Source organism: Trachurus japonicus, chromosome 11, assembly GCF_045865225.1.
Source record: "Trachurus japonicus isolate A0001 chromosome 11, Traja_1.0".
In the NCBI taxonomy this organism is placed as follows: Eukaryota; Metazoa; Chordata; class Actinopteri; order Carangiformes; family Carangidae; genus Trachurus; species Trachurus japonicus.
Genome location: NC_140917.1, coordinates 11,232,446 through 11,251,851, shown reverse-complemented (window position 1 = coordinate 11,251,851; position 19,406 = coordinate 11,232,446). Strand labels below are relative to the sequence as shown.

General features: G+C 42.2%; 1 protein-coding gene across 1 annotated transcript in view; it reads left to right on the top strand.

Moving 5' to 3' along the window:
• LOC146978267 (semaphorin-6D-like) overlaps positions 1–19,406 on the top strand; it is a 150,559-nt gene that overhangs the window by 105,863 nt on the left and 25,290 nt on the right. Inside the window, exons 7-17 of the mRNA XM_085790575.1 lie at positions 3,356–3,412; positions 3,780–3,881; positions 10,588–10,678; positions 11,661–11,783; positions 12,406–12,494; positions 12,794–12,883; positions 13,007–13,134; positions 14,088–14,219; positions 14,307–14,462; positions 17,658–17,831; positions 17,926–18,066. Coding sequence (XP_085646701.1) covers positions 3,356–3,412; positions 3,780–3,881; positions 10,588–10,678; positions 11,661–11,783; positions 12,406–12,494; positions 12,794–12,883; positions 13,007–13,134; positions 14,088–14,219; positions 14,307–14,462; positions 17,658–17,831; positions 17,926–18,066 — 1,283 coding nt within the window. The remainder of the gene's footprint in view (positions 1–3,355; positions 3,413–3,779; positions 3,882–10,587; positions 10,679–11,660; positions 11,784–12,405; positions 12,495–12,793; positions 12,884–13,006; positions 13,135–14,087; positions 14,220–14,306; positions 14,463–17,657; positions 17,832–17,925; positions 18,067–19,406) is intronic.

The following is a 19,406-nucleotide window of genomic DNA, read 5'->3' as shown; positions in this document are numbered from 1 at the left end:
GCAGATTCTGGTTTTAGTTCGACAAATGATTCTGTCAGGACGGAATCACCTTCATTATCGTCCTCTGAGGAGGTTTTTATGTAGGACTCCACCGCAGATGTTTCCCCCCCCCCACCATGTCAGAAGCTGCTGCTGATGTGTTCGGGTCAGACGCTTTGGTGCTTTTAGGATGATTTAGGATGAGCAGTAACGGTAAATCCCACGTGCCTTGAACACAGCATCAAGCATTCCTCTTCCAAAAATCAGTTTATTTAAAGGGATAGTACACCCAAAATTGAAATGTCACTCATTATCTACTCACCCTCATGTCGACTAAGGGCTGGGAGAAGTTTCAGAGTCCTCCGTGGCTTCTCTGAGTTACAGGGGGTCTCGGCGTAGCAGTGCATGTCCATATAACGGTTGCAAATGGATACCAACTGTCTTCGTAACGAAAAGACACACCAAAAAACATCCAAATACCTCCATGCTGCTCATATGTAATGTCCGTCTTGTATTTGCGAAATTGTCCCGAAAAAAATTAAATAAGTCTGTATTTCAAGCTTGTTTGTAGCGGAAGCTCCTCTTCCCGGTTCGTCAAATTTGGACAAACTGGGAAGAGGACGGACCCTGGTTCGTCCAAATTTGACGAACCGGAAAGAGGAGCTTCCACTACAAACAAGCTTGAAATATAGACCTTTTTTTTTTTTTTTTTTTTATTATTTTTTCGGGACAATTTCGCATTTCGGGGCTTCAATACAAGACGGACATTACATACGAGCAGCATGGAGGTATTTGGATGTTTTTTGGTGTGTCTTTTTGTTACGAAGACAGTTGGTATCCATTTGCAACCGTTATATGGACATGCACTGCTACGCCAAGACCCCCTGTAACTCAGAGAAGCCACGGAGGACTCTGAAACTTCTCCCAGCCCTTAGTCCACATGAGGGTGAGTAGATAATGAGTGAAATTTCAATTTTGGGTGAACTATCCCTTTAAAAAGAAGCATTGACAACAAACCGTCTCACTGCTGATCGCTGAGTGAAAACAGAGGAGGCCGTGTCGCACCATCCACCTTCATATAACGGCTCTGTGTGGGACTGACAGCAGCAAACCAGTCATTATGTTCCCAGGTGGCTCCTGAGGCTGCAGGTACGACACTGAATCTGTATCAACTGATAATCAGACAGCAGCAGGTGGTGCTGCAGGAGATGATGCGATAAACTTTCATTTCCTCCTTCCTTTTTTTTTTTTACAGCCTGTCAGTGCTGGTGGAGACACAGCTCCTCGGTACACTGTGTTCATCACTCTGTGTTCATCACACTGCTGCTACTGTGAAGGGCTGGAGAGCAGCATGAGCCTACGGAGATGTGGCCGTTTTTGTACTGTAGCTGCTGTAGGTTGTTGAGGCCAAACTGCAACGAAACAGTCTGTTCCAGAGAGAGAGGGTATACAGTGTCTGGCTCTGTCGCCTCACAGCGAGAAGGCTCTGTGTTGGATCCCTGGGGTCTTTCTGCTGTGGAGGTTGCATGTTCTCCTTGTGCCTTGAGGTTGTTCCTCCCTACATGTCGCCCCTCTGATAGACTGGCGACTTGTCTAGGGTGCGTGTCCCACCGGCGCCGTATGTCAGCTGGGATTGGCTCCAGCCCCCCATCCACAACCCTGCATGGATAAGTGGTACAACTAAAGGATGGATGGATGTCTTTGGAGGATTTTTGGCATGAGCATCAAGCAACCTTGAACACTTGGAGATTTTAAGGCCCATGGGTTTAGTCAGTGTCACCATTACCATTGGTACCATCCAAGTAGGGCTGGGTGGTATGACCAAATTCACGTTTTTCAGTTTCACAGTATTTGACAGGTTTTTCTTTTTATGCAAAAGTGGGTTTGCCAACATTTTTTTGTAATGAGAAAATAATTAGAAAAGAATTTGCAGATTGGCATTAAATAGCCCATTTTACTGCACACAGTGTAGTGCACAGTCTGCACACAGGTAAATGCAGCAGGACCCCACAGGGTTTCTTATTAATTAACAAGACTATGGCGGCCCCCCACAGTCTCTCACAAAAAAAAAAAAAAAGTTTTTAACAGTGTTTCACCAACTCTCAGCTCTGTCAGTTTCAGCCCGCTAAATTGCTAATTGTACAGTGTTCAAATTACCCTGCGATTGCGATCGTCGAGCACAGCTGTTTGGTGAGCAGCACTGAAACGGGTTCCCCCCCTGAAACACTTTCCCACTGTGCAGGTTTTGGGCAATTTTTGGGTTATTCCCTGGTAAAGCGTACAGTATAAGGAAAATTAATATCATAACACGTAAAGACCAATATACCGCACAGGTCTACATCCAAGTAATAATAAGAAGAAGAATGGCTTACATTTATATAGTACTTTTTTATCGATATCCGATACTCAAAGTGCATTACAGAAACCATTATTCATTCATACACATTCACACTGGTGGTGGTGAGCTACGTCTGTAGCCACAGCTGCCCCGGGGCAGACTGATGGAAGCGTGGCTGCCAATGTGCACCAAACAGCCCCTCCGACAACCACCAAGATCATTCATACACATTCACACAAAGCAAAGTGGGTAAGGTGTCTTGCCTAAGGACACTACGAGAGCGACTGGGACCCTCTGATTATTGGACGACCCGCTCTACCTCCTGAGTCACTGCCGCCTGTCTGACAGCACTTTCTGAATGAATCTTGGGATAGGCTGGGCTGTGAAGGATCCAGGAGAAGAAAGACACATTACCTGGCCGTATGTGACAAAAGCTTGGTGCAGATGTTTCCCCTGAATGGCGACACATGAGTCGGTGTTGAGGAGCTGAGGAATAATCATGGTGATACTAATCATCTCTACAGAACTAAACAATACAACCTCTGAAGTCTCACAGGGACACAGCGACTAATCCAGGTCTGTGAACTGCCCTCAAGTTGGACTCCGAGCTATTATTACCTGATGTTCTCATGACTCGTGATTGTTTTCTTCTTTTGTTGTCGATCAAGGAGTCATTTGTGTTGTTTTTTGTGTGTGTGTGTGTGTGTGTGTTTGTGGGCTGATTGTGTGATTATGAATCTTTGTTTTTCTCAGGTCTTGATTTTCTCCCTGATTAAATAAACGTAATTAACTCCAGGTCCACTCAGTCTCTTTCTTTTCATTCCCTAACTTGTAATCAGATCTCATCAGCGGATGGTGATTACGCTTCACATGGGAGAAACCACGTCGCTGTCGTTTGATTGGGCCGCCTCGAGTCGACGGGCCTGTGTTTGTGTTAGTGATTTTTTGTGGAGTGGCTGTTTTTTTTGTGTCGCGGTCAGGTGTGTGAGTCATGACTTGCTGAACCCGATCACATCCACCTTCGTCTCTGTGTTTCAGAAACTGACGTGGAAGTCCAAAGACGTCAGCAAGTGCACGGTCAGAGGGAAGAACAGCGTGAGTTTCCTCCTTCTTCTTCCTGTTCCTTCGCATTTTTTCATCACACATCTCCAGATAAAACCAGTTTATTAGAATCAAAATCTGTCCAGCTGTAACCAGCAGCTGTTTGAGACTCTGTCTAAACACTTGAGAAATATTTCATGTGTGACAGATCAGATAAGTAAGAGGCGCTGACATGTCTTTGTTTGGAGTTCACTGACACCAAAGATAAAATTAGAAAGAGACTCGCAGCTTCAGAAAAACATTTTCATCCTTGTAAGGATAAGATTTTATCACATCATTACATGATTAACGAGGCCTGTCACTTTTCTTTTTCCTTTTTTTTTTTTTGTTGAATATGTCGCCGTGTGTTTGTGTTTTTCAGGACGAGTGCTACAACTACGTCAAAGTCCTGGTCCCCAGAAACGACGAGACCCTGTTCGCCTGCGGCACCAACGCCTTCAACCCCACCTGCCGAAACTACAAGGTAGTTACACACCTGTTCTCCCCCGAGTCCCTGAGCAACGATCATCACATTACAGTCTCTTTAGGGTTTTACTCGGTGTAAATATAAAGAAACACACTGGTGGTTTTTATACATTTTTGCTCATTAATTAGGAAGTCGTCTCCAATTCAATACACATTGATTTCCCACTGTCTTGGCAGCGGTGGGGGGAAGTTACTAAATGCAGTTTAAATGGCCTCTCACGCGTTTTACATAGCTACAGAAAAATGCACTGAAGTCGGTCCTTTACTCAACCGTCTGTCAACAGCAGCAGCTTCATCACACACACACGCTCCATCGCTTTTCAGGTGACACGTCTGAACAACAGTCATGAATCTAGTGTAACTACAGCTGACAATGTGTAAACCTGGATTCCCAGTGTTCATGGCAGAAGGACGCAAAGGAAGACAGCTGTGATGTTTTTATGTCCTGACACTCAGAGTAAAGTGCAAAGACACACCGTCTGCATCGCATCGTCTTTGTTTAATGACAGCAGAGCAAATACAGTCAGAGGAGTGAGGTGTCAGCAGTTAGCAGTCCTGACAGTAATGTCTCCCTGTGGACGATAACTACTCTGTTTATTATCACTTTTAATGCATTAAAGCAGAAGTAAGCGATCTGGTCGTTTTCGCTAATGCTGCGTTCCAGGCAGGCTTTTGAAATCGTAAATTACAGCTTCAAGTCACAACTTACGACTTTGTAGCGTTCCAGGCAACCCACTCGTGTTTTTCCGACCTGTTTTACCGGTGAAAGTCACTATAACGGCCACTCGTAACTTCCGACCTGTGAACTCGTACCAGATCGAACTGGTACGACTTCACGGTCGGAAAAATACGAGTTGCCTTGAACGCACCATAACAGTCCTCGTCCCTACGTCACCACATTCACGGCGTCCCTTGGCTGCACACACAGCCCTGCATGCCGTTCTCTCTCCTCATTGGATAAAAACTGTAGGATACGATAAATGTTTTCTCCTCGGCTCAGAGCAGAGCAGAGTGACTGACAGACCCGTGTTTCGGTCCAAACACTCTATGTAAGTGATTGCTGTTGGAAGATATAACTATTTAAGACTTATATTAACACAAATATATCACTTACTTCTGCTTTAAAGTTGCTCAGTGTTTGGAAAAGTCATTTTAATTTTCATGATGTCAGTGGCGTCACAGGAGGTGGTTTTAGGTCTGAAACAAGCAGCAATTTTCAGGACTGAATAATAAAGTCAACACTAACAACTGCAGTTCCTCAAATGGCCACTAGAGGAGGAATGCCATGTTAAAGGTTTAGTTTGTTCCGCCTCCTTCCACGAGTTTACATGAGTAAAGAAAACAAATTTGATTGGGCGTTATCGAGCGGGCAGGATATTCATTGTTGGGGCGGGACTGGGCGGTGTGTGTGTGTGTGTGTGTGTGTGTGTGTGTGTGTGTGTGTGTGTGTGTGTGTGTGTGTGTGTGTGTGTGTGTGTGTGTGTGTGTGTGTGTGTGTGTGTGTGTGTGTGTGTGTGTGTGTGTGTGTGTGTGTGTGTGTGTGTGTGTGTGTGTGTGTGTGTGTGTGTGTGTGTGTGTGTGTGTGTGTGTGCGCGTTACTACGTTATAGCTTGCTAACTTAGCTAGCTAGGCTAAGTGATGGACCACAGGGATCTGCTACTACTCGCTGTCAAAGCTTCCTGTTTTTTCTCAGATGTTTGATTGACGGATGAAGGATTCTGATATCATCGGCTAATGAATCGTGAGCAATGTGACACATAATTTGCATGCCTGCATTATCCAATGCAAAAAAAAAAGCTACCCCACTTTACCCAGAATTTACTCGAAAATAGATAAAGTTTGGGCTACATCGTCTGTTAGCCTAGATGAGTGATTACTCTAATTTTAAGACCCACAGTGGGATCAAATTCAATTTTCTTTTCTGGCCTTCAAAGGGAGATAGTGTAGGAATTACTCCATCTAGCGGTGAGGTTGTATTTCCCAAACTAGCACAATCTTATTCTTTATGCTGCATTCACGTGGAATCAGGCAGACAGCAGACGGACAACAGCCGCTGCATGTAACGGGATAAACAAGTGGTCTGTCGACACGATGCAGAGAGAAGTTACACACTGGGGCTTTAAAATATCAAGCTTCTACAGCAGATATGAACATGTTCACAGACTGCCTGGTACAAAAACTGTTTAAAGTTATACACAATTTAGGTTGTGGCAGGTGGGTGAAGTCCTCTCCACAAATGTCCCACCATGTGGGACTTGGCTGACAGATATGGTGACAGTAGAGAAGCGCACTGTGAGGTTCAAAACCGCTCTTTAGAAAACTATAAATGACATCACAGAGATTATGTACAGCTTTAGTTACGGTCCTATGATTGGTTGGAGAATGTACGAAGATGAGGATTGTGACACCAGAGACCAGGTTCACATGCAGATCCCCTCCTAGACCTGAACCGGGAGCCTGAGTCTGAACTGTTTAATGATGCTGGAGTCACTTCAGGTGGAGATTGTTCTGTGACATCATAAATCAAACTTCCGGTCTTTGCTCTTCCTTAGCTCTTAGCCTAGCACTTACTTTTCAAAATAAAAGCACCCATATTGATGGGTTCTAGGGCATCAGATCCATGAACCAAAAGAAAACAAACTGATGTGTTATGGTTTTAAACAGAGATCGGTTTAGGTAGTTGATGCTACAGCAGGAAAAAATTGCTACAATATTTGTTTCGTCCTTCAGCGAAATACACTTAAAAGAGCAGCTTCTAATGGAACAGCTGCTATTATTGACATTTACGGAGGTACCTGCACTTAAGATGTAACCTTGTGTGTTTCATAACAGCTCCAGGATGTGCGTATGCGTGTGTAGCCTATTCATAATCAAGTGCGTCTCCACACTGTGTGTTTGCACTTTTTCTAACCTGCCCATTATCCCCTCAGCTGTTGAATCGTCACTAACGTCAGGTTAATGAGCAGAGAGAGACGGGGTGCGGGAACGAGGCAGCCTTTTATTCTGGCGGCGTTCCCCTGCTCCTTCACTTCCCTAATTGGAAGCGTCAGGCAGCTCAAGACGCTTCGTAACACAACACCTTCACAAAAAGCCACCATTTCAGACCTTGTGTCTCTCTCTTTCTCTTTTTTTTATTATATTCATGCTGCTCTGGCGGCACTGGAGGTTTGATTGACAGGCGCTGACCCCATTTAGCTGAGGCTTTGTGTGCTTTGACAGCTCCGGCTGCGGGAAACAAAAAAAGACAACACATTTACCTGGAGACGAGGCGCTTTCCTTTCTGATTGTGAAGACTTTGGATCTAAAACGAGATCCGCAGCTCTTAGAAAAACACTGACGCCTGCTCTCGTCGCCTGATTGATGGCGCCAGATAAAATCAACTTTTTACTTTTTCAAGATCAGGAAGTGAAAACTCTTCGTTTTCCAAATAGTTTGAAGATGTTTTCTGACAAGACCGATTAAAAACAGATCGACTGAAGTGTTTTGTAACGAGAAGTGAATCCACTTCAAGGAGCATCTGCTGGAGGAATCAAACAGTGAGTGTGGGAGTTCATTGTTGACCTTGTAAATGGTTGAATGCTCAAGAAAAAAGCTGAGCACTGGGCTTTGTGCTTTGAGCTGGATATTCTGCTGTGGTAATGATTTTTTATTGTTAATGTTGGGTTAGGGTTAGTTATACAGAACTTTTTACATTTATTCTCTTTGCTGAGTGAATTCCAGGTAATGAGGGGTTTTAAGGAACAGTGTTAAGCTACTGCCGGAAAGAAGAGACTTAACTGTGCACAAATCTTAGACTCAGATGCTCAGAGTGGGCTGCTCCACTGTCGCCATCTTGGCAGATTGCGACTCTGCCCTCTAACTATATAACTTCTAATCCAGAAATAGGCAAATGGGCATGTGTGGAGCAGAGTAGATGCATGCTTGCTTGTTGCCAGCAATGGCTCACCCACTTGGCACTCAACGCTGCATACCTTTAATTGTACATAACTTTAGGACTTTAAAAAAACTCAAGAGGGTAAGTTATATGTATATATAAAAAAAGAGAAAAACACTTCCCGTTCAGTTGTTATGAATGAGGAAATGAAATTAGTGTTTGTACCAGGCTGTAAACATGTTTATTTCTGCTGTAAAGTTCGATATATTAACATTGGAGTCTATGGGGATTGACTCACCATCGGAGTCCACCCCCTAGTGGCCAGTAGACGAACTGCAGTTCACTGGCACTTTAGTGTGTTGATTCTTGTTGAAAAAGTGCAATATGCTGTATCCAGCATGAGTATCTGTAATCCATCTCTGTTGGACATTATTTCCAAATTGTGTATTTTTGTATGCATCTAACACCTGAGGCAGTTGAATTATTCTGATTCAATTCTAAAACATTAAATAAACACGAGCTCCGCTGTCAACACACCAAAGATAATTCCTTAAGATGCTGTTCCGGCTTTGATACTGAAGCATTTTGGTGTTTTTTAGTGAACTAATAAGTAGAGGATAAACTAATAAGTAGAGGATAAATGTCCCTTCACACTTCAGTCTCCTCTGCAGTGGGTATTGGTGTAAGTTCAAGGAGATTATCCCCCTTCATCAGTCAGGTCCTGACAGGCCAGAATCTGGGTAAAGACATTTTCTCACTTTCTTTTTTCTTTTTTGCTCTATTTTCATTTTAATTCTCTCATGTGCTTTTGTGTGTGGAACTCGTACAGCAGCCGCTAGTGATGGAGATAAAGTGTGTGTGTGTGTGTGAGTGTGTGACCACTGAGCCAACAGCCTCGTGTCAATAAAGAAGAAATAATGTTTAATTAAAGTGTGATTAAATGTTTGATTTAATTTGAGGATGATTCACATGTTTCACCCTGTCTGAACATACCGTGTCAACAGAACGGAGAAGAAGAGCGAGAGAGAGATGATGAGGAAGGAAAAGAAGGGAGGAGTGTTATCAGAAGACAAACAGAGCGAGGGCGAGCGAGATAGAGAAAGACTTGGAGACAGAGAGAGAGAGAGAGAGAGAGCTGGGAGAGTTATTCTCAGACTTAGATCCCTGAGGTGGAGGCAGCAGACGTGTGTGTTTATGAGGCTAAACGCTCCCACACACCTCTGTTAGCAGCTCCGCTAACGTAGCCTCATTAGCTCATAGCTAACATGTCAGTTCATCCATAAATGAGTAGCCTATTATCCGCTGCGTTGGGCATTCACATGTTAACAAGCTGTAGAGTTAACAAGGAAATAAAACAGCATTGATAACAGCATCAACAAACTTTGCTAGAGGAGTAAAAAAGGCAACTGTGGCTGTGGTTGCCGGGAAGACAAAAAAGAAGAAAACATGTTATTGAATATTTCCCTGTGTGAAAGCAGCAGAATTATTATTTATCTTAAAAGAAAATAAATCTGACACATGCTCACGCAAAGCAATATTCTCATTTTAACAAACACAAATGACAGTAATAATGATAAGAATAATATGTTTAGCAGCAGTTGTAGAGAAAAGCACAAAACCCTCCGGGTGTGTGACAGACTAAAGGCCCCAGAGACTGTGAGATTCAGGGGGAATAAATTACTTTCAAAACATCAGTGAATGAAACAATAAAACTATTTTACAGGGGGTTTATCGTGCTGCTATGACTGATTTGGAAAAAAAAAACCCTCTGATAAAAAACACATTAACCCAGAGGAGCTGGTGGAGCAGGGGTCAGATACACAGTCATGACTGACTGAGCAGTGAATCCGAAATCTCCTCTGTGACAGGAGGAGTCGGTAAAACTGAACTGTAAGGCGCTTTTTTCCATACAGGTGGTGATTTTAAAATACTGGTAAAATAGGCTACACATTATGGTTTATTCTTAATAGATTACTGAGTCTATCTATCTATCTATCTATCTATCTATCTATCTATCTATCTATCTATCTATCTATCTATCTATCTATCTATCTATCTATCTATCTATCTATCTATCTATCTATCTATCTATCTATCTATCTATCTATCTATCTATCTATCTATCTATCTATCGTGTATATGCATAATACAACAATGTGAGTTGCAATTACATTGCATTCATCAACAATATCAAATATTCTGATATTTCTGAGAATATCACTTTATCTGTCCATCTTAAACATACAATAACATATATATAGAGAGAGAGTTATATATACTAAATGTTTAATATTTTAGCTGTCAGCAGTTGTTTATGTTGACAGTCACTTGCTGTAATTTATTCACCTCTGAATGATTGTGTGTGTTTGCCCATGTGAGTGACAGGCCTGTGTGTGTTGGTATGTGATTGTCACCGTCCTGCTTTGCCGTGTCTTGCCGTCGGTCTGGAGTTCAGGCTGTTTGTTTCAGAGCTGAGCTGTTAATTTCTTCATTAGAGTTTCATTATCTGATCTGTCAGCTTGGTCCATCAGAGTATTATTAGCTCAGGTCCAGTAACATGAGGCCGCCCAGTCCCTGCTGAACACTCACTTAGCAGCGCTATTATCCCTCTGTGGCACGCAGGGAAAAACATTAGCACACATTATTCATAAAGTTGACATTATAAAGGAGTCGGTGAGTGAGAGGTGACTTTCTGTTTCACAGCCAAACTGCTTCCTTGGAAGCTCTGATAGCTTCTGTGGTTTGTAAAATTTAACTTCACTGCTCACCTGTCTCCTCCTCTCCCTCCTCTTCCTCCTCTTCCTCCTCTTCCTCCTCTTCCTCCACTCAGATGACCTCGCTGGAGCAGGTCGGGGAGGAGGTGGTCGGCCAGGCTCGTTGTCCCTTCGAGTCCGGTCAGTCAAACGTCGGACTGTTCGCTGGTGAGTCAACAACTACTTCACTGATACTTCTATTTTCTCCTCTGTTTTCTGTTTATTAGAAAAAAAAGGAGTATCCATCAATTTGAAAAATAATGTATTGCATAAAGATTAATTCATAACATACACATTGACAGTTTCCAGAATCTAAAAATATCAAATCATATAAAATATAAAATACTAACCATCTGTGTGTCTAACTTTGACTTTTGACCACCAAATCAGTTCATCAGTGAATCCAAGTGAACATTTAAAGAATTTCCTTACCAAGAAATGGGACAAATCCAAAACAACATATCTCTAGTTCTGGCCGTTGCTGGCACTGAAGCATAAAAATCCATAAATATAATAAATCTTCGTGTATTTGCCATAAAGAATACCATAAGGAAAGTTGACTCATTTTTTTTATCCATTTGTCCATAAGGAAAACACACATTAATTAACACATCTGTCAATGTGGCAGCTTTAGCCAGCTGGCTCATTTCCAGCTACCGTCCTCAGGCGAGACGTGTGTTAACCAGTGAAGTGGCGGTTAAAAATAGAGACCGAGGACAAAACAGCATAAACACCGAGTGGAGTTATAGAGCATCAATGTTCAGTAATAAACGTCACTGTGACGTGGAAAGCAGCAAAACACAGCTGATTAACTCTGAACTCTGACACAGGCAGAGCAGCAATTAACAATAAGACATAATCCTGGACGCGCGGATGTTGTTATTCCGTAAATATAAATGTAACACATTGAGTCACTGCTAATGGATGTGGCTCGGCTCAAAGTCAGTTCAACCGAATATAATGATTCTGCAAATTGTGCAGTATGTACATGTACAGAAGTGACTAATTATCAAGTCTATAATAATAATAATGGTGTTGATTTCTGCTGTAAAACTGTAAAAATACCTAAAGTAAAACATTCAGCTGTGTATTTGAGGTGAAGATAAGATGTGTGTGGAGTGTGGAGATGAACCTCTCGCTGTTTCATCAGGGGGAGATTTCTACTCGGCCACCATGACGGACTTCCTGGCCAGCGACGCCGTCATCTACAGAAGCCTGGGAGAAGGTCGACCCGTCCTCAGGACCGTCAAGTATGACTCCAAGTGGCTACGAGGTATTTTATTTAGATAGCTATAAAACCTAAAACATTGTGATATTCTGTTTGACTTTAAGTTTGCTTCATTTAAACTTGATCGCATGACGCACATATAGGTCACATGATGCTGTCAGTGTGAAATCCCAGCATTTAAAAGGAACAGTGACCAATCACCTGGAAGGAAATGCTTTCACAATAAAATACTTTATATTCTCGAACACATTTATGAACTGTTACATAAACATTTTTCAGTTTGCTGTTGTTATGGATGTGGTTTAGTTTTTATTAATGACTTATAACTGAACCGTTCACTAATGAAGGTCACAAGATGTGTCTGAAAGCTCCAGAGGAAATAAGTAAGGCTAAATGCATTTCTCTGTATTTAAATCTAGTTAAATTCTGTATTCAGCTTGTCCTAATATCTATAATATTTACATATTATGCTTATTACATTACGTATTACACATATTACCGCAGTGTAAAACCCACTGGATCAGATCATTTCTCTGTGGGGTTTGGGAGGAGATTCAGGGAGAAGTAAAATGGCCGTACGTGATGACTGATAGTAAGAGAAGAGGAGGAGGAGAGGTGTGACTTGGAAAAGAAGAAAATAGATGACTGTCTCTCTCTCTCTCTGCAGAGCCTCACTTCCTTCACGCCATCGACTATGGAAACTACGTCTACTTTTTCCTCAGTGAGATCGCAGTGGAGTACACCGCCCTGGGCAAGGTACGTGTATGTGTATGTGTGTGTGTGTGTATGTGTGTGTGTGAATGAATATCTCTTTCTTAAGGTTAAGAGATAGTTAAAATAGTTTCTGGACTGTCAGACTCTAAAACTGAAACTTTCACTGACTGAGTTACTCACATTTAAATCTCACATTTAGATGGAGATGTATCTGAAATCAATATCATAAAGTTTTTATGTCATAATTTCAACAACAACAACAACATCACCTAATGTGACTGTCAGTTACTGGCTGATGTTACTTCCCTCCATGACCCCTCCCTCCCTCGCCTGCCTTACAGGTGGTGTTTTCTCGTGTGGCGCGGGTCTGTAAGAACGATAACGGTGGATCCCCCAGAGTCCTGGAGAGATACTGGACCTCTTTCCTCAAGGTAACGTACAAACTTTTGATCCTGTGTGAAGCTAATGAAGTTTCTCAACTCATGGCTGTTTTTTATAATCACACACTCTGATTATATATACGTATACCTCTGTGTGTTTGTGTGTGTGTTCAGGCTCGTCTGAACTGTTCTGTTCCCGGAGACTCCTTCTTCTACTTTGACGTCCTCCAGTCTCTCACCAATGTGCTGCAGATCAACCAGAGACCTGCTGTGGTCGGGGTCTTCACCACTCAGGCCAACAGGTACATACCAGACAGTTCATTACATGTGTTGATTCAAACTGTTTTGTTTTGTTTGATTACATCTGTGGGCATCTCAGGAAAGTGTGGGCATTTTGTCTTTTAAATGTCTCTTTGAAGGTTAGGACCAGCCTTATGTTACAATCACAGGCCATAAATGAAATAGATGAGGGTTGTCAAACGTGTGGCCTGCGGGCCAGAAGCGGCCCGGCAGAGGGTCCAATCCGGCCGTCAGAATGAATTAGCCAAGTGTGAAAATTTGAAATTGCACATATTTATATCATTATCATATATCATTAATGACTTTTGTAAGAACACACTCCTGTTAGCATCGTTAGCATGTGTTGCTCAAAGGCTAACCCGAGGATAATGGAATTCCTGGTTTACAAACTACATAACAAGCTAACTAAGCTAACAAGCTATTGGCCCCACATGAAGCCACATTGTGTGTTTGATATTTAAATAAAAACTAGTCAGAGAGGTCATAAAATCTAAAAATCAAGGGATATGTTGTATCATTGAGGGTCCTCACAAGTATACAGTCAGATGTGTAAAACTACGAATGAATGATTCAGGAGTGAGTGTTGTTTCTCTGTTTGTTGTTGCTGCTGGATGTGTTGAACTCACGTGTTAATGACAGTGTCACAGACAGCAGAGAGTTCAGTCCTCTCTCCATATGCTTCCAGTGAACTCTCTGCATTTGTTTACACTGTGACTGGATTATATAACGTTTGAGTTTACTGCTTACTGCGTTCTGCTGTGAGTCAGGAGCTGAGCCGTTGCTGGTTTTCATCACATTTCAAGGGTTTGAGGTGTCAGGAAGTTAGTTCTGTTTTCAGTTCAAGTTTTTAGAGGACAAATGTGCTCTGAATCTTCTTCTTCTGTGCTTTTGAATATCAGACATTGTTTTTTTGTTTTTTTTCATGTGTTGAATGTGAATGTGTCTTCCTCTGCAGCATCCCCGGCTCTGCAGTTTGTGCTTTCTACATGGACGACATAGAGAAAGTCTTCAATGGGAAGTTTAAGGAGCAGCGGACTAGTGACACGTCCTGGACTCCAGTCCCCGATGAGCAGGTTCCCAGACCGAGGTGAGTCCAAATCCAGGATTATTTGAAAATTAGACTCATCTAAATCCACCAATGTAACAACAATGGGACATGTTTTCTTGTCTTCAGACCGGGTATGTGCGCAGGCGACGGTCCTGCTGCGGACTACAAGTCGTCGGTTCAGTTTCCAGATGAGACGCTGACCTTCATCAAGTCGTATCCTCTGATGGACGAAGCCGTTCCCTCCGTCAACGACCGGCCATGCTTCACCAGGACCTCCAGCAGGTAACACACACATGAACCAGGCCTGGCTAGACATAACACAACTTTTGTTTGTTTGTTTATTTTCACATATCAACAATTTAAAAAAGATATAACATATAAAATCCAAAACAATGTGAAGGGGAAATGCCAAAAAAAAAACCTCCAGGGGCTTGTAGGGTGGCATTCTCCAACTACAGTTCTAAGCTAATGAGCATACATTTGTGAGGTACAAAAACCGTTCATACATAATAAATACAAGCATGGTTTAACATGATTTAACATTTTACAATGCAATACAAAAGCTTGATAAACATATGATAAAAAATATAAAGTTATCCTAGTTTATACATTTTTGACACAACACAACATAATCCTACAAATATCTGCTTTGGCCAGAGTTTCCTAGGGTTGTAAAAAGGTTGTATATGAGATAAAATCAAACCCATAATATTAGATCCTCCATCATATTTCATTGTTTAAAGGAGAATTCCGGCCCCTAATTCGTTTTCCTGATGGTCACCCAGTGTTGGGGGAGCAAAAAATGTGACTAAAATTGATGCAGGCAAACCGAGTTACACCATGGCTACCTGGCGCTCGGGATAGCGACAACGCTAACCTATAGGGGCAATTCTTTCAACTAAAACAAACACTCAGAAAACAATCAAATATCTATGGTACATGACTCGACTCCGGTTTGCCTGCATCAATTTTCATAAAGCGTTTCTTGCTCCCCCCAACACTGGGTGACCATCAGGGAAACGATTTAGAGGTCAAAAATGGGCGGAATTCTCCTTTAAGCTCAAAAAGCTGATTAACTGGAAACCTCTGAACAAAATGTTTGGATATGTGGATGTTTAGACGGTTCACTGGCAGGCTGGGCTTTAAGCCGGTTGTCCTCATGGCCTATTCACCCATTCTCTGCTCTGATCTCCTGCTTTGTCTCAGCTAAAAAAAACACGACAGAAAATCGTTATTTGCCGCCATATTGTTGTCTATAATCTCATTTACAGAACATTTAACGCCTGCCTGTGTCACTCTAATCACTTTCTTCCCCACTATGTTAAAAATATCTCATCCACCACTGATTTAATTATGGAGAAACCATGGGGAGTAATCAGTGTCTCTGCTACATTCAGTGTGACTTTTATTTACCTGTTACTAATTGGCTAATTTGTGCAGGACGATCAGATTCACTTTTAATAGATGAGGACAGAGGCTCTGCTTCTCTGTTATAGATAATTAAATCTGCATTTTGCAGACATTTACCCAACCCTCCTGTATAAAGCGACTTACAATATGCAACTGTAAAATTACCTTCAGTCTCCAGGCTGTTGTTAGATGTCGAAACCGCTGTAGCAGAGCTGATGAAAGATGTCATCACACCCTCCTGCAATGTGTTGGGAATTTTTAAAGATGTTTTTTTCCCCCGTGAACAACAACAACTCGAGTTAGACGAGTCTGTAAGTTTGAATCAATGAAATGGTGGAGGAAGAGATGTCAGAGGTCAAGAAGGAAAGCGGAGGATGGGAACTCAACCCAGCAGAGGTGAGTTTTGAAGCTGCTGCGGCTCTGAGAGGCAGTGAATCCACCATCTCGACCCGAAGCTGTGAGGATAATCGCCGGTATCAGCTTTGATTAGTCTTCGGCGGCGCAGGAAGTCCTCTCTGTCTCTGTGTCCGTCTCGGTGCTCTGAAAATCTCTGACCTTTTTAATCTGCGCCTGCAGGTTTCAAATGAGTTTCTGATGGATTCTAATTACCAGCCGGGAATGGGAACGAGACTCTTAATTCCACATTCAAATTAGCCTCCACTCTGGAAAGGCCTGAGCTGACCCAGATAATGATGATGTGAATGTCCACAGGGCTGCACATCCTTTCGCTCTGTTATATAACTTGAGGGTGGGACAGTCGGAGCACTCTTAGGTACTCCGTCATGGAGATCTGGAAATCATTTTTCATTGGAGGGAAGGCCCTTAACTTCCACATACGCAATCACATGCATCTATAAAGGTTACTGTCCTCCTACACTTTCTTACATGCTCTTTATGTGAAGAGATGGAAAGTAATTAAAGCAACAAGATCCCACTTGAAGGTCGACATTATGGTGTTTTAAGTGTCTCAACAACTATTGAACTGGTTGTTATGAAATATCACAGCTGGTATCCATTAGATGGAGGAAAAGAAACTGTTCACCTGGTTACTTTGGCCATTCAACACATCCATTCACACAGTGCATCATCCAACAATGATTGAATGCAAAGCCCTTACAACTGCTGCTGCTTGAAAAACCAGCCGTTATAGAAAGGGTCAATACAACCATCATCAACAGCTTTTCTCAAGGCCATTCATGTTGTTGCAGTGGTTTGTGAAGACTGAAGAGTGACTGCAGCTGGAGAACATAAGAGATGTTTCAACCTAGATTACTTCCTCAGCTTCACACACATCAAGCATAAATGAAAACAGTAGAAAACATTTTAGTTTAGTGTTTTCCAACCTTGGGGTCGGGACCCTACATGGGGTCGCCTGGAATTCAAATGGAGTCGCCGAAACGTCTAGTAATTGATAAAAAATATTTCTGATAACATTTTTTTTTTTTACTAATTATTATTCTTTTTAAAATTATAATTAAAAACACACAAACTGTATCCTATACTTTCACTTTCTTGAATATAAATCAAGTTCAAATAAAATGTAAAAATATCTGAGCTGGCGCATCTTGATTGACGACCCCGCGATCATGTAGTCATGTAATTGCGGGGTTGCCAGAAATTTGTCATGTCAAAATGGGTTGGAAACCAGTGTTTTAGTTGGTCCAGTTGTTCATTTCTCTCTTCCATCTGGACACAACCCTTTTTGATCAGAGTTCGTCACACTGAGTTAAACCTCGGATCTCTGGCATTGTTAGTTAGCCTAGGGTTTGGGTTAGAAAAAGAGGTAGGACCTGGTTTAAGCGATACATGCAGCCAAATCCTGTTAAAAATGGGTATTTCATTTTTGTTTACTCCGACAGGTATTCATCGTGTTGTCTCTAAAATGAGAGTAAATTGCGAAAATGTCTATACAAAGGTCAAATCTTGATTCACTGAGATGTTCTGTTCAGTTTATTATTCTGTTTTACAAGAAGAAAGTATTTGACATATTTTTTTGTTCATTCAACTCTAGATCATATACCATCAGTGGACTTTTCAACTAACCTCCAGCTGTGTTCTTCCTCCCAGGTCTAAGTTGACCCAGATCGTGGTGGACGTTTCGGCCGGTCCCTACAAAGACCGGACGGTGATGTTCCTGGGCTCGGACGACGGGCGGGTCCTGAAGGTTTTGGCGAGCACACATCCCAACGACAGTTTCGGGTCCAAACTACTAGAGGACATCGACGTCTACAACCCTTCGAAGTAAGACTTAGGTCAGATGAAGTCACCTACCAGTGCTACTAAAGGCTTGTTTCTATGAAAATAATCAACTTCCTGTTTGTGCGTGTGTGTCTAGATGTAACGTTCAGGGTCAGGAGGACAGGAGAGTTCTGGGCCTGGAGCTGGATAAGGACCATCATGCTTTGTTCGTAGCCTTCACCAGCTGTGTCATCAGAGTGCCGCTCAGCCGCTGCAGCCAACACGGAGCCTGTAAAAAGTAAGACGACAGTGAAAGCAGCTCATCAGCCTGATTTAACCGTAAAAAAAAAAAAAAAAACCTCTTGTTTTAGAAGGAGGAACTTGATTTTTATAAAATGTAGCAGCATAAAATGTGTTCATTCTGGGAATCGTCCCAAAAATCTGAATCCTTTTTTTAAACATTCAAATGCGGAGCTTCATTTAGAAACATAATCAATACTGTAGCAATGAGCGTGAGCCGAGGGGAAACAGGGATGCCGGGTCTGAATGGTGAAACATGAACAAAAAGAACCTTATTTATAGTCGTCATTAGACTGAACAGAACAGAGCTTGCTGCCCAAATTAGAGCACATTCATCACTGGAGAGCACACACACACAGGGTGGCGAACCAGACTCATCTTAATTACTGAGCTGGATGGGTGAACACTTGTCGATGCGATGTGGGAACACGACTGCAGAGGTTTTCCGCCAGCTGTTTCTCAGTTGTAGGCGAAAAAAAAGGTTGTCGCAGATGATCGACTGGGAAGACGGGGACGAATCAGAGACCTGAAACAACATCTTGACTTGCTTATCTAAAAACTCGACACGTTGCATAGATTCCTCTGAGACTTGACTTTGTTTTTGATTGTCAGACTTAGAGAGAATAGAACCAGTCTAACCATGTGGAGTTTTGAATGGGACCATAGAGGAGATATTGAGCTTTATTGAAACAACTTCAGTCCAACAAAATTGATACTTTGATTTACTTTCTCGTACTTGACTCAACTTAAGTGAAGAAATCAAGGTTTGATCAGAATTAACCCTCGAGTCTTGACATGAGAGCTGGAGCCGACATGTGGCTTCATGCTTGGAAATTAGTCGCCCTCCACCAATTCCCAGACCAGGAGAGACTGGTGTTGTAAAAAAAAAAAAAACTTTTTTATTATCACTCCCAAACAGAAGTCTACACAGACTGGTACTCTGCCATATTGCTGGAGGGGATGTGGAGAAATGATTGGATGATCATGCTCAGGTCTTCTGGACTTCTGTGAGGTTGTAGCAACATCACCTCAAAAAACCCTGGATTTTTAATATCAATACAACATCCACGTCCGTAACTTGGACATTCTCCTGATGGGATAAGTAAAGATGATATCCTAAAGATTACATTGGCAGCAAGTAAAGAAAAACCATTATAAAATGTTGGCATCAGAAAAACGGTCTCTTTTGTCAATAACCCTAACCCTTCATACAGTATGACTGAGAAAGAAATGAGAGAGTAACAAAAGGAAACTGAGTCCCGGTGTCCCAGCTCTTGTCTCTGCGGCACCGCGATACAAAAGTGCTCCGTAACGGGCAATCTTTTGTTTATGACGGTT